The sequence below is a fragment of the Apaloderma vittatum genome, unplaced genomic scaffold, assembly GCF_000703405.1.
Source record: "Apaloderma vittatum isolate BGI_N311 unplaced genomic scaffold, ASM70340v1 scaffold12638, whole genome shotgun sequence".
NCBI lineage: Eukaryota > Metazoa > Chordata > Aves > Trogoniformes > Trogonidae > Apaloderma > Apaloderma vittatum.
This window is the reverse complement of record NW_009731267.1, coordinates 38337-52874: the sequence shown is the minus strand read 5'-3', so window position 1 is coordinate 52874 and position 14538 is coordinate 38337. Positions and strand designations below refer to the sequence as shown.

At 39.9% G+C, this 14538-nt stretch overlaps 1 protein-coding gene across 1 annotated transcript; it reads left to right on the top strand.

The window, feature by feature from the left end:
• Positions 1-3: 3 nt before the first annotated feature.
• LOC104269322 (serine/threonine-protein kinase pim-3) lies at positions 4-2742 on the top strand (the record flags this gene model as incomplete). Its single annotated transcript, XM_009875130.1, has 3 exons — positions 4-361; positions 1686-1862; positions 2039-2742. Coding segments are annotated over 3 exons (720 nt in total), but the record flags the coding sequence as incomplete, so codon positions are not given.
• Positions 2743-14538: the final 11796 nt, after the last annotated feature.

The following is a 14538-nucleotide window of genomic DNA, read 5'->3' as shown; positions in this document are numbered from 1 at the left end:
GGTGTCATGGTGCCCCTGGAGATCGTCCTCCTGAAGAAGGTGGGCTCCGGCTTCAGAGGGGTCATCAAGCTGCTGGACTGGTACGAGCGGCCCGACGGCTATCTGATCATCATGGAGCGGCCCGAGCTGGTGAAGGACCTTTTCGACTTCATCACGGAGAAGGGGGCCCTGGACGAGGAGACGGCCCGCGGGTTTTTCCGGCAGGTGCTGGAAGCGGTGCGCCACTGCTACGGCTGCGGCGTGGTGCACCGGGACATCAAGGACGAGAACCTGCTGGTTGACCTCAGGACAGGCGAGCTGAAGCTGATTGACTTCGGCTCAGGGGCCCTCCTCAAGGACACGGTCTATACCGATTTCGACGGTACGTGACCTCCCTGCACGCCGGGCAGCCTGGATGCGCCGTTTTTGGCCAGACCCCTGCACCCCTCTCGGGGCGATGCCCTCCTTATAGCTGCCTCCTAGCCCGTTTTTGGCGCCCAGCAGTCGCAAACGTTGCCCCTCACACGAGAGAGGGTTCATATCAGGTCTATTGGTAATGGAAACCTTTGGACCCAAACCAGTTTAGGGGTGTTCAGTTGCATAGGAAAGAAGCGATTCCAGGCAGTGACGCAGCAGTTTATGTTTCCCTGTCTTGGAAAAAGTGTGGTGTGTGGTTGGCTTTTTTTTTTTTCCTAGAGGGCGATCTGTTTACATGGAGGCTTCACCAGTATCGGATGTTTCCATGTGTGGATATGCATTTTTTGTATGCGGTGCTTTTTTTAACTTGAAGCAGTAGCTCCCCCACCCCTCCCTTTCCGCCAATGTCCTGGAAATCCCGCATTGCAGATTTTAAAGCGATGGGGACGAATACGCTCCCTCAAAATGACTTGATGCTAGCCTTTGGGGCCGGGCTTGACGCTTTAAAGAAGGGAAAGCTCAAAATAAGTCTCCGTATGACAGGAAGGGAATATTTTCCCCCTACCCTTTGAGTGTGGCTGATGTAATGGGGGACACTTTTATTATTTATTTTTTTTTAATTCCCCCCCCGCCTCCCCCCAGCTGCTGCACTCACATCTGTTTGTTGTGAAACCCGAAGCCCTGCCGCACGTGACCCTCGGCATCACGAATTCCCGGTTTTGTTTGGTATCCAAGGAGCCCGCGGGCACCTGCGGGAGGAGGGGGGGGGGGGTGGGGAAAAAGCTGCCGCAGAGAAGCCCGGAGGTGGGGGGGAGCCTTAAAAACGTAGAAATCGTAAGCGGCCCTATTTTGTTTACTGCCTTGTGGAATTGGATAAAGCAGATTAGCCCCGTGTAATACGGGGAGACCTGAGTTTCACCTTCTTGCCGCCCTCTCTTCTCCTCCCCGCCAGCCCCCTTTGTCCTTTTGTGTCTATTTTTGGTGTGATGCTGCAGACGCCACGTGGTCAGTGAAAGGGAGCTTGCCTCAGTAAACAGTCAGCTGATGGGGCTGTGTTATTCCTTGCAACAAAATAGCACGACCGGATGGGCCAAGTCTGTTGATGGTGTAATCCTGCAGATGACCTGAAATTACACCACTAATGGCTTTGGTCCATACGTTTTGTTTTTGTTTTTTTTTTTTTAGTGAAAAGTTTATGAATTTCATTTAGCCCTACTAGAAGGAAGTGAACAATAAAGAAACACTGTAAAGCTTGACTTTAATTTTTATTTTATTCTTTTTGCTTTTAGGAACGAGAGTATACAGCCCTCCAGAGTGGATCAGATACCACAGATACCATGGGAGGTCAGCAACAGTATGGTCTCTGGGAGTTCTGCTGTATGATATGGTTTGCGGAGATATCCCTTTTGAGCAAGATGAGGAAATCTTGAGGGGACGACTATACTTCAGGAGAAGAATTTCACCTGGTGAGTTCTATAGGGATCAAGTGGGGGCTGCTTTTACTTTTGTATTTAATTATTTTTTTTCTTATTTAAATAATCCTGTGCATTTGAGCTTGTACAGGTGGATTTTTATTTTTTTTTCAGAATTTTCTTTTTCCTTTCCTAGACTAAAATTGCTTTCTTGTTGTTGTTTGTTACAGAATGTCAACAGCTGATCAAATGGTGCCTTTCACTGAGGCCTTCAGACAGACCAACACTTGAGCAAATTTTTGACCATCAATGGATGCACAAATCCGAAGTAGTGAAGTCTGAGGACTGTGACATAAGGCTACGGACTCTTGATACTGATGTATCTAGCACAAGTTCAAGTAATGAGAGTCTGTGATTTACTAAGGACCTCGCACTGGGAGGGGAGCTACAAGCAGAAAGACCACAGTGCTGCTGCCAATACGTAGGAGGGGCTAGAAAAATACATTCATTATTCTGTAGTTGAATCTTTGTCTGCGGGACTTGATTTTATTTTCCCCCTTTACTGGTTTCTGCTTTGGAATGAGAGATTTCCTTTGGAAACGCTGATGTTTGGGAGTTGCAGGCCAGTACTTAGTCAAAGACTGACCTTATTAAGAAAGCAGTGACCTCTTGAATACATGGTAAACTTTTTTGCTCTCATAGAGCCTGGACTAGATTTTATTTGCTTTTGAGTGCCTTTTTGAAAGCTGCTTCAGTGGGACTTTCTTTTTTGAGCTGTGTATGTCCAAAGAAGATCCAGTTCATTATAGGAATTTGCTCCCTTTAGACTCAGTGCTGGAGGAAGCAGCTCCTATGATGCATTGGAGAACATGTTCGGTGATTGAATGAAGTAGTCCCATCCACTGGTGATGGAATACTTGAACACAGACATTTCACTCCTGCGCCCCGCCCTGGCCCTTTCCAAATCCAACCCACCTCTGCTGCTCAAAATATTTCCTATAGCCTGCACAGAAATATGAACAGGTATATCAGCTTTTTTATCAGAAACATTTATTCATGTTTCCTTTTATCATCTCTACCATTGGGCATGAGAAGCCCCTTTCTCAACTCCCCCCGGCCTTTTGTCACCCTGCGAGTCTTAAAGTATGTATGGGCATGTTGAATGCACAATCAATGCAATATTCAAGGACTTTAGTTCTGGGTTTTTTTCCCATACCTGTATAATATGTTTATGTAAACTTGGTTTTTCCCATGTACTATACAGTTATTTATTGTTTGAAGTTTAGAAGACCTCCCACAGGTTTCAGCTGTGGCTATTTATTTGGTTAATTTATTTGGTTAGAGTTATTCAACACTGTGCTTTCTCCTCCTTCTCCCCATGGGAATTCTAGTGGTTTGCCCATGGCACTTTTTTTCTGCATTCCTGTCAACTTTTGTTTAAAAAAAAAAAGACAAAAAAAAATTTCTGACCTTATGAATTTTTTTTGGAAGATGGAAAATTGTTGTACAAAGTCTAATTTAAGGGAAATAGAATGACTTTTTAAAGTTAGTTGGTATGCCTTTTGTCTGGTATTATTATACCAGAAATGTAAAGTAATGCTGTTTGGAAGGGTTTTAAATTATTGACATTGTACAGTCTCCGTGCATTGGCTCTGGAAGGTAGAGTGGCAGAGTCATAAACCTTAATTTATTTTAATAGCTGTGTTTCTGTGATCTGGTTGCATTTATGCAGCTTGGATTTGGATTTTTTTCTTCTGTTTAACAGTGTGAAATGTATGGAGATCATATTTTTTATACAGGTATTTCAATTAAACTTTTTTTGTATATAACAGTTCTGTGTTTGTGTGCTCACTTCTATCATCACTGTAACTCTTGATGCCAGCTGGGGGGAATACGTATTCTGTTACAAGCTAGAGAAGGTAAAAGTCTGCAGCAGCTGACATGGAGTTAATAAGTCTATACCGTTTAGCAGTGACGATTTTGGAAGAATTAAGCAATCCCTCATCTTGACTGTATCTATTTCTCAATCTCTGCGTTTAATGCTGAGCTGGAGAAGGTGTACAATACAACAGCACTAATGGCCCACATAGAAGGGAATTGGCCAGTAATTACAGAGTTTTCAACTGTAAACACTGAATAGCTGAAATACCACTGTACTCATTGTCCTTAAGTATGACAAGAAAGGATTATTGTAGTCACTGGTGGTAACTGTTTTCACAGTTGACATGTTTACTTTCCATTACATTCAGTTTCCTTCCTCCTGCTTACCCCTTCCTCCCTGGGAGTGGTCAAGAATTTCCTGTGCCCTTACAGGAAAGGGACAGCTTTCTTGGGGAGCAGAGCAACTGTTTTCCTTCAACTCCCTTAGATTATAAAAAAAAAAAAAAGACTGGTGTGGCGCTTCGTAAAGTACCAGGAATCACATGTCACTCTTGTCTGTAGCAAAGGGCAAGAGGAATGTCCTCAGCCTTCATCTTGGCATGTTGGAGGTCAAGTCCTTCAGATTACTGAGTTCATCCTAGTTTCTCTGCAGCTACAGACTGACCTGACTTGGTCTTTTTGCGAGGGTGGTAGTGATTGCTAGGCTTAACTACCACAGAGGGATCTACAAGGTGTATTTAAGAATGTGTCCAGTCGTTAAAGGTGGTCTGTAGTAGTTACAGTAAAAGGCTAGGCTTAGAATCTGATGGTTTTGTATTTCCCTTTCTGGGGACCTTTCTGCCAGCTCATCTATTATTTTGGTTCCCTGTGGGGAATATCTCACTTGCTGACATCACATCAAGCTCCTGATGCTAACTAGTTTAGACTCAAAATGCCACTGAGTAGCAGGAGGTAAAACAGAAGGGGAAGGACCATTTTTGTATATGTGGTTTTCTGATAGCGTGGGGATAAGGTGTGTAGTATTTTCTTGGCCGTAAGAAGGAAGTTCAAATGACTTGTCAGGGGAAAATAAAAACCAAAACCTATGCTTGTGTCCATCAATTTGTCCATTTCCTGTGTTTTCTGGTTTTGTTCCTTTGCCATTTTAGAGTTGTTTCTTCAGTTTTTAATCAAAAGCTGCACATACAATAAACCTAGTCCCTGGGAAACTCACATATGCATGACAGTATCTATTGTCAAAACTCTATTCATAGAAATAAAAGATTTTGCCATTAAGATTACTTAGGAAAATTGCGCAATTGTGTCCTAAGAGAAGAATGTTTAACGATGAAGACTGAGAGTTTTAATTGATTGTCTCTTGCTGTAGAGGAGGAACTCAGATAAGCTACAGGAGAGGTGATCCCAGTGCCTTATGCATTTCTTTAGGGAAGCACGTTTCTAACCTCAAGTGGTCCCTGGAGAAATTCCAGTAGCTGATGATAATTAACATCTTCCACTCCAGTGGCTTCACATGCTCGCAGCTGCTGAGAGGGGTGGCAGCGGGGCTGTACGGGTGAGCTTCAAAGGGCTACCAGAAAAGGGATTCTAAAAATATGTTTGTAAAGCTATTGTTGATTGCTGAACTAGGGACTTTCAACATTTCCAGAGGAGCGTGCGCTACTTTCCTTAGCTTCATAGAGAATTGCTGTTGAAGCGGTCTGTTTTGAAACATAAAAACTAGGTTTTCACCTTTTGCTACTGAGGCAAAATGCATTAAAAGGATAAAGGTCAAAAGGACGCGGGCCCGAGTGCTGACTCCCCTCTGGGATTAGCTCAACATAAAAGGTGCAGTTTCAGTACTGCACAGGCAGCTCTCGTTGTGAAACTCCCCTGTACACTAATAGAAGCCACGTGGCTGAAACACCATATACTGAAAGTAATGATTTGTAAAAATAGCTTTTCATTACTGTTGAAAGTTGGAAAATGATGTGTTAATATAGTTCCATTAGCTGAGTGTTACTGCCAAAATGAGCAAGTCGGTGACAGCTCTTGCTTTCTCCTGCACTCCTATCTGGTATTTTAATATCGTTAAATGTTGCTTCTCTGGGATCCTCCTCCTCATACTCTTTCCACACTAGGTTGGTTTTCAACAGCACAGATCTTGAGAAGTAGAATTAAGCAGATCATTTAAAATACTACTGTTTAAATCACAGCCCATTCTAACCTTGACAAACTGATTTGTCAATGATCACACCTATGCAGCCGTGTGTGCTCCTGGCTTCATAGGAGATATTTCAAATATATTCTAATGCTGAAAGGTCTTTAACGATATAAAATTTTGTGTAATTCATATCCTAACAAAATTAATTCTCTTGTATGCATAAGCATACACTCGCTCCTTTTATTTTCTCCTTTTTTTTACTTTTAGTTAACTAAGCTTACATTTACTGAATGCAGCCAAGCAAAAGCCCATTGAACAAAATTATCAGAAGGATATTAGAAAGATTGATGAGGGCGTGTTCTCCCCAAACGCTTATGGTTCTCTTTCAGTGGTTTACTGACCTCTGTTGGTGAAATTAAAGTATATGTCCTGAAAAAAATGACGCATAAATTGGGAAAACAGATTTTAAGAGACTGCTGACTGATTTTTTTAAATACGGTAGACATGACTAATCCCACAATTTCTGAAAGTCGACCATTACAGAAAGAAAAAAATAAAGAAAAATATAAGATACTGCAAATATGAAAATAGCTTTTCAATAAAAACGGGAGAGGGAAGCATGAATTCAAAAGGCTGTCAACTTTACATCTGAAGTTACAGAGGTAAGCTGCCCGGTGAGCCCCCAATCACTTGCACGACTCTTGGCATGAGCCCTTATGAGCATATTAGCCCTCATTCTTCCACTTCATTTCAGTCATGATGAGAAGCACTTGTCTTCTGGCACACAGATGGACGATACTTCTCAGCGCTGTAGCTAGATAACGTAACAGAACATTGTGGCCCCATGAGCTAATTATTAGTGGATTTTCTCCACTAACAGCGGCGATGCTACTGTTGGAAGCAGCACTCAGGATGTTGGGATTTCAATCTCATTGCAATATACATTTTTTCTGACATTATACTGAAGTTTGCTATGCTCATAAATTGGCAATTGCCTAGTTTCGTCATTATATGTGATTTAAAAATTTAGTATGTTTTTGCCTGAGGGGACCCTTCAGGTAGCTAATATGCCAGAGACATATTAAGTTTTGGTTATATTGCAGAACTGCTGAACAAAGTGATGAATCCACAAACCCATGCAACTAAAATAAATTTAAATCTATATTTAGACTAGACTGCTAATTAATTTCAGGTAACGTTTTTCTCAAAACTAGTGGATTCCTCTGTTTCATTAAAAATGTCGGCATAGAGAAAAACCCATCTTTATTTTTGCTGAAGAGAAGTTACACTAGAGGACTCCAGAACCATAGACTAACTCAAGGTAAAAAGAAGAGAATAACGTAAATCCATGAAATTCTTGCAGAGATTTCCTTAGCTTGCAATCTCACTCCTCCTGCTCCAATAAAGTTAAAAGATATTCAATCTTTTGTTTCATTGCTGCTCATAGTCTTACTATTATCAGTAATACGGCCTGGCACACTCAGATTTTACAGAATGTTACGTAGTTTCCAAATATCTGTTAAAATGTGCATATTTACATCTCAGATGCTAAGATTTCCTTTTTCTTAAAAATTCCATGAAGGAAATTACTTTCCTACAGTAGCATTATGCTTATATAATAATATAAATTCAATATAGGTTTCAGATTAGCTGTGTTTAAGCTCTAATTAATATGGTCTTAGTAAGAATGTTATCTATTATAGCTAATACTCTGCTAATTGACTACACAAACCATTATGTAAAAAGCTGCTTATACTAGTCCAGTAAGAGAATTAGTGAGGCGCATACTTTAACTTGCACTCTTTCTCAGGTAAGTCTGTGTTAAACCTTGAAATTACCATTAAGTCGGAGGCAGTAGAGCATCTTGTGGATCAGTATGCTTCTTTGTTTGCTATTAATGACTCAGCAGTCACTTTAGCTCTGCAATCAGGAGTAATGAAAGATTACAGAAAATTATACTGAAAACTGAAGCGTATTTTTTTTCCATTCTGTGCAATTCTAAAATAATGTGTTTATCATTTTGTGAATCATTGGGAAAGAGCAACCCCATGTACCAGGAAAAGTTGGGGACTGACCTGTTGGACAGCAGCGTAGGGGAAAGGACCTGGGGGTTCTGGAGGACAGCAGGATGACCATGAGCCAGCAATGTGCTCTCGTGACCAAGAAGGCCAATGGCATCCTGGGGTGTATTAGAAGGAGAATAGCTAGTAGGTCCAGAGAGGTTCTCCTCCCCCTCTACTCTGCCCTGATGAGGCCACATCTGGAATCTTGTGTCCAGTTCTGGGCCCCTCAGCTCAAGAAGGACAGGGAACTGCTTGAGAGAGTCCAGCGCAGAGCCACAAAGATGATGAAGGGAGTGGAACATCTCCCTTATGAGGAAAGGCTGAAGGAGCTGGGTCTCTTTAGCTTGGAGGAGAGGAGGCTGAGGGGTGACCTCATTAATGTTTGCAAATATGCATAGGATGAGTGTCAGGAGGACGGAGCCAGGCTCTTCTCAGTGATGTCCAATGACAGGACAAGGGACAATGGGTACAAGCTGGAGCATGGGAGGTTCCACAAAAACATTAGGAAAAAACTTTTTCACTGGTAGGGTGACAGAGCACTGGAATAAGCTGCCCAGGGAGGTTGTGGAGTCTCCTTCTCTGGAGACATTAAAAACCTGCCTGGACACGTTCCTGTGTGATCTACTGTAGGTGATCCTGCTCTGGCAGGGGGGCTGGACTAGATGATCTTTTGAGGTCTCTTCCAACCTCTAACATTCTGTGATTCTGTGATTGCCTGTGTAGTAGCTAGTTGGAATATTTTTTTTTTAATATATGTTCTACTGAAAACCAGCTGTTTTGTTGAAATAAAAAAGTTTTACTTGCAACACTTATTTTGATTGTTATGAACTATCTGGTTTCAGGGTTGAAGTTTGTTCCTCTGCTTTACTGTTTCCCTTGTTTCAGGACAGGAAAACCTAACCATCAGTATACTCCAGTTAAAATACATAAATATTTTTAACAAACATGTGAAGTAAAAGGTTGAAGTGGAGATCCCCTAGGTGGTTTTACTGTTGCCAAATTTTTCCAAATCTAATCGTGTAATGAAAGAGAGGAGTCTCTTTCAAAATCATCCTGTGGGACGATGTCCATTAATTGAATGGGGGGTGGGGGGCGTGGAGAGGAATGCTCCCATGTCCAAGTTCCATTAAAGGCCTTTTCGGTTTTTGAAGTGTCCATCTAACAGTAAAACCCTTATAATACATGGATTTACATCAGCATAGAAAAGCATAACAAATCTCAGTTTTCCAGAGGTAATTTATCTATTGTCCAAGCAAATGTAAATACATAACAAACTTAATCCAGACGAAGGCCAATTAAGATGTTGCAAGGAAGAGCTTTGTATCTGTAAAGATAGCTGAACATCAGGGTAAACTGACTGTTGAGTATATAAAATCATAATTTTTAGAAACATTTATATTTCATAAATCTATAAATTACAGCAAATACTTTGTTCAAATAATTTGCTCATGAATTAACAAAAAGAGCCTTCGGTCCACAACATTCATTCTGCTTGTTGAACCAATATAAAATGCATTGACAGTGCCCCTTTTGCTGCTGGCAAAACACTTTTTAATGCAGATTTGACCCAATCAATAGAAGTAATGACAGACTTTATCATGATGGTAAGGCTATGGGGCTACTGACCTTTTCTTAAAGCCAGCATCAGCTAAACTGGTCCTCTCTTACACCATCCCTTCCTTTTTCTGGTTCTCTGATATTTGGATCAATAAACTGATCTCTCTGATAATGACCCAGCATAAGGGAGGGAATAAGCATAAACACTTGGATCTGGGATGTGGGGGAAGAGAGATGCTACTGCTGAAGAAATGATACATGTATTAACATAACAAACTTAATTTTCTCTTGTATCATCAAACAGACCCCCTAGTTTCTATTTTATAACTTCTGCATCTAAGAGTTTCCAAGGAATGATGACAAATCCTCTACTTTTAACCTTGCATGCAAATATGGCTTTTTTTTCTTTTCAAACTAGGTGCTGAGTATCTGTTTGGAAGCTACACAGTACCTCAGCTCCCGATGAAATAGAAGAACTCAGATCACTCAAAATCTTACAAAAAGAAGAAATTAATTGATGAATATTTTTAAACATCTCAACAATATGCTCTACTTTTTAACCAGCTTCACAGGTACATTTACGATTGAGAAAATGCATTGAACATTTCAGAAGAGCTAATAAATAATGGCACTTTACAGCTATGAATGAAGAAAAAAAGTTGCAGTGAGAAAAAGGGTAAATGAGTTGAGAGATAATAATTACATTCCTTGTTTTATCTCAAGATCTCCAATTTCCCTACTTCTCTGTCATTCTGAGTTGCTTCAGCAGGCATTAGCTTAGCTGTCGTCTCTAGAATATTTCTATCAATACTCACAATTTAATATATAATATTCCAATATACTTAAGAGAAAACTTGGGTAACTGAGCTTGGAAATCTTGGTCATTCCCTATGTAAACCATGAATTTTGGGTGACTTTTAAAGATGAACCATTGCCTAGCCTTGTGCTTGTTGTCATGATCTACTCAGGTAGCTCTAGTACTGAATATCGTATCTCCTTGACAACTCCTAGTGAATGCGCTCTTGGTGACATAGAACCCAAAACTGCAGTTCTTGTTCAAAAAGTCCAATCATTTCAAGAGGAATGTTGCCTGTGTAATGACTACAGGATTATCTCTTAGATTGTGACAAAAGAAGGGCTGGCCTAGCCAGAAAACTAATAAGAAAGCTTGAAGTTATAAAGGAAACCCTCTATTTTAATGCTGAAAACCCTCTATTTTAATGCTGGAGAAAAGGAGACCTTCTGTCTTTCAGAAGTCAGAGGTGCATCGCTGTAAGATAACAAATGAGTTATTTGGAAATCAAAAAGGCAAGGCAACTGGAGAGAAAAGTAGAATGTAAAAACTATCTCAAAGCCTGAGGCCTGGGTTGTGTTTGTGTTAATACCACAAAGAACAGTTACTCACTAGAAGTCTTTTTTTTCCATATAACTGCCTGTTGGTATGAGAAAGTGTTCATGACGGTGTTGAAGAATTGATACCTCTTTTCCATTTCCTCTGCTGAACAGACTGTTCATGGCACAAACCAAGGGCACGATCTGACTCCTTTTATGATTGTGACAAACTCCTACAGACAGAGGTGATGGGGTGAGTGTGTGTGAGTCACGCTTGAAGAACAGATAATTCATGCTTTCACATTCTTCACTAAGTTACATCCTTGTTAATTAATATTATTTTAAAGGCTATTGTCCACAGTGGCAAAAACTGCTCTGATGCCAACGGTTTTTTTCACCCACATAGCTTTCATAGCACTTTAGAAACTTCATTGGCTGATTGCCAATATATATATTATAGCAACTCTTTGCCTGCATCTTACTGCCATTTTATAGAAAAAAAAATTCTTGATTGCAGGGCAAGATAATATAGTTGACAGCACTGAACATTTAGCCAAGTTATTAAGAAACTTCCTTTTATTTTCCAGAACTCTAAAAAAGAATAAATATATTTATTATACTTATATTATTATTTATTTAATTATAATTATTATTTATTGACTTTTATAAAATATAAAATAAAAGTAGAACTCAAGGAAATAAGCACTTTATTCTAATTCATATTCCTTAGGACTCTGCTATTCCAGCTCGCATTGAAATCTTCTAATGGAGAAGAGTTTAAAAATTGAACAGAAATTTAGATAACAGTGAATCTCCATGGATTAATTCATTACATAATTACTTTTTGGTTGTAGATAGTGACCCCAAAATACCCTAAATTATTTGCTTTTTCTGACTGATCTTTCAGTTCCACTGAAAGGCTTTGAATTTGTTTAATGTAAGTTTTAAATTACTTAAGTTCATATATATGACTATACAATGTAGTAGTATTTCATTACTCCTATAGTAAGTCTCATGCAATGAACAGTTTAGTTCAGCTGATGCTCACTGACAGCTAAACACCATAAATGGTGATTATCATGGTAACATTAGAGAGTTGTAAAGAATTGTAGACAAACCCAAGATACTCAGACGTATCCACGAAATTCTCTCAGCTCTTGCAGATGGCAAATAAAAAGATTTTGTGGCACTGAGGACAAATTGGAATGGAAGATGCTTCAGATAGCATAGTGATTAGACATCAGATGGCTTGGTACTTTTGTGGTGTAGGAAAGATCAGCCTTCATTTTGTACAGAGGGAGTGTGTTTGTTCTAGAGTACTGCATTGCACTTAGGGCTGCTAAAGTTCAAGTTAATTGATTGTGAATTGGCTTAGACCTTGGAGAAGAACACAAACATTTGTGTTCAATTGGTCATGAAATACCTAGATTAACATTTACAAAGCTGTTTAACTAACTCAAGTTAATTAGCAAACCACTCAGAGGCACAAAAAGTCCAGATTCACGGACTAAGGGACTGCCTACTCAAGTTTATCGCCAAGTAAGCTTTCCCAGGTAAATTTTCAAACTAGCATTGCTTTGAGCACAATGGATAAGAAGAAGTGGTTCATTTTCTTTTTTTTTTTTTTTTTTTAAATCAGTTTTATGCAAAGCCTGTTTGGGCAAATTTATTGGAGTACCTGTTATAGCAATGTATCTGGAGAGAACTCATCAAGGCTGGCTGAAGCCTTGGTCTGGGTGAGTGCAACTGCAGCAAGTATCTCCTTGGAGTAGGGTGGCAGAACTCCCTGCCTGTCTACTCACATCCCTTGCATTAAATCACTGGTGGATGGTTCTCCTCATACTTATTTCCATGTATATTTGCCCTTAGAAGCTGGTTTGCCTATTTAAAGAGCAATCTGCAACATGAAAGAATAATGTAAATGTATGCCGTGAACCTAGGTTAGTAGTGGCCGCCGTAAATAAGTAAATGTCATTAAAAAAAATAATCACAAACTGAAGAGAAGTCATAATGGCATCTTGTTCTGAATATAGCTGCTCACTGCTTACTTAAAGCTAAGGAGCAGTTACTTGAAACAGATTTTCACCCCACATACTTTTCAAGCTAAGCAACTTTAAAACTGGCTGGGGTATGTCGTACAAATTTTGACCACAAGCTGGCCTGCATACGCCACTGTAATTTATACAGTTGATTACCTTCCACTTTCTCAAGGATATTAACTGGCATGAACCTTCATTTTTTTCATTTCCAGTAATTAATTCCCTGTAGAGAGTGACTGAAAACACTAAACAAAAGCATTTAATCAGAAATTATTAGAGTTGGCTTGTCAGCCGTCTGTTAATCACCATTCATTTTTGTACAAGGAGTGAAAATTTTATTAATTTTATTATAGTTAATTAAAACATATTGTTTCCATAGCAGATTGGAAAGTACTGTCATCTGTTTAGACTTGTACCCTAAGATTCATTAAGAATTCATGTTTCCTGCAACATGCAGGCTTTAGAAATTCATTCTGTTGGGATCTGAACGGAGGTACAAAGGGTGAGGGTTGTAGCACAGTCAAGTATTCTTTTATTGAAGGCCTTCCAAAACCCCACCATAATGCAGACTGACAACACAGTGAAGGAATACTAAACGAAATTGAGTGGACTTAAAACTAGAAACTGAAGAATAGTGAGGGGGGAAAAATTGCTTCACAGATTTTTGGGATTCATTGTGGTAGTCTGGTCTTGTGAACGATACAGCACCAGTTTTTTGTACAGTTATTCCTACTTGAATCTTTATTCCTGCTTGAATCTTTATTTCTGCTTAAATCTTTTAGTACTCATTTAAAAAAGTGATTCTGTGTATATTTGCTGTTTTGAGGGAAGTGATTACAGCAGCTTGTTCAAAGCTAATGAAAACCGGTCACTCCGTGTAACTTTCCTTCAAAGAGTCAGAAGGAAAAATGCAGAAAAATGACAATGACTGATTAGTGTTTATTATCATAGCGAGACGCAAAGTCTTTCAAAACACTGCTTGTTTTCAATGGCTCCTTACACATATCAGCGTCCTGCTGCATTGTCGTTACATCGGAACATGAAAGAGGTTTGTATCTCATTACCTTTTTCTGGGCAGAATGTCATATGGACCCTGAGTTCTTGCCGGAGTGTAACAGATGCTGCTGTATCCATCAAGACGACTGAGCTGCAGTCAGCCATTTGGCCAAAGCTAAGATTAAGAGTTGGCTTGTTAGACTGATCAGTGATAAGGAAATCTCATCACAATGTCCATTGTTTATTGTGTGTTGCAGGATCTTGCTAATATCTATCTTGCCAGGTGTTGCTCTGTCCCTGCCTGTTCCTTGGCCCAGGTTTCACCTTTTTCTGTGTGGATTTATTGACTTTTCACCACTCTGTCGTTTTTACACCACACCCTTTAGTTTGGTGCATCTCTTGCCTTTCTTGGTTTCTCTCTCTTGCTTCAAGCCCTGACCCTAGAGATTTGCTAACAGCTTTCATGTCCCAGGTGTATTGTTACTGTGACGACATTAAAGGGATTGCAGCATGAACATATGGTCAGACGCAGCAGTAACAAGTGCTCTCTCTTCATGGAGAGACAGATGCAGAAGTGGGTGAAAAGGCGTTAATGTTTTATATTATTACTATTTACCATTAGTAACCATTGATTAAATAATGTGACTGATCCCAAGCAATAAGCACAGCTTTGTTCTTAAGCGCTTGCAGTCCAGGAAGACAAACAGACAAAGTGCACTGAG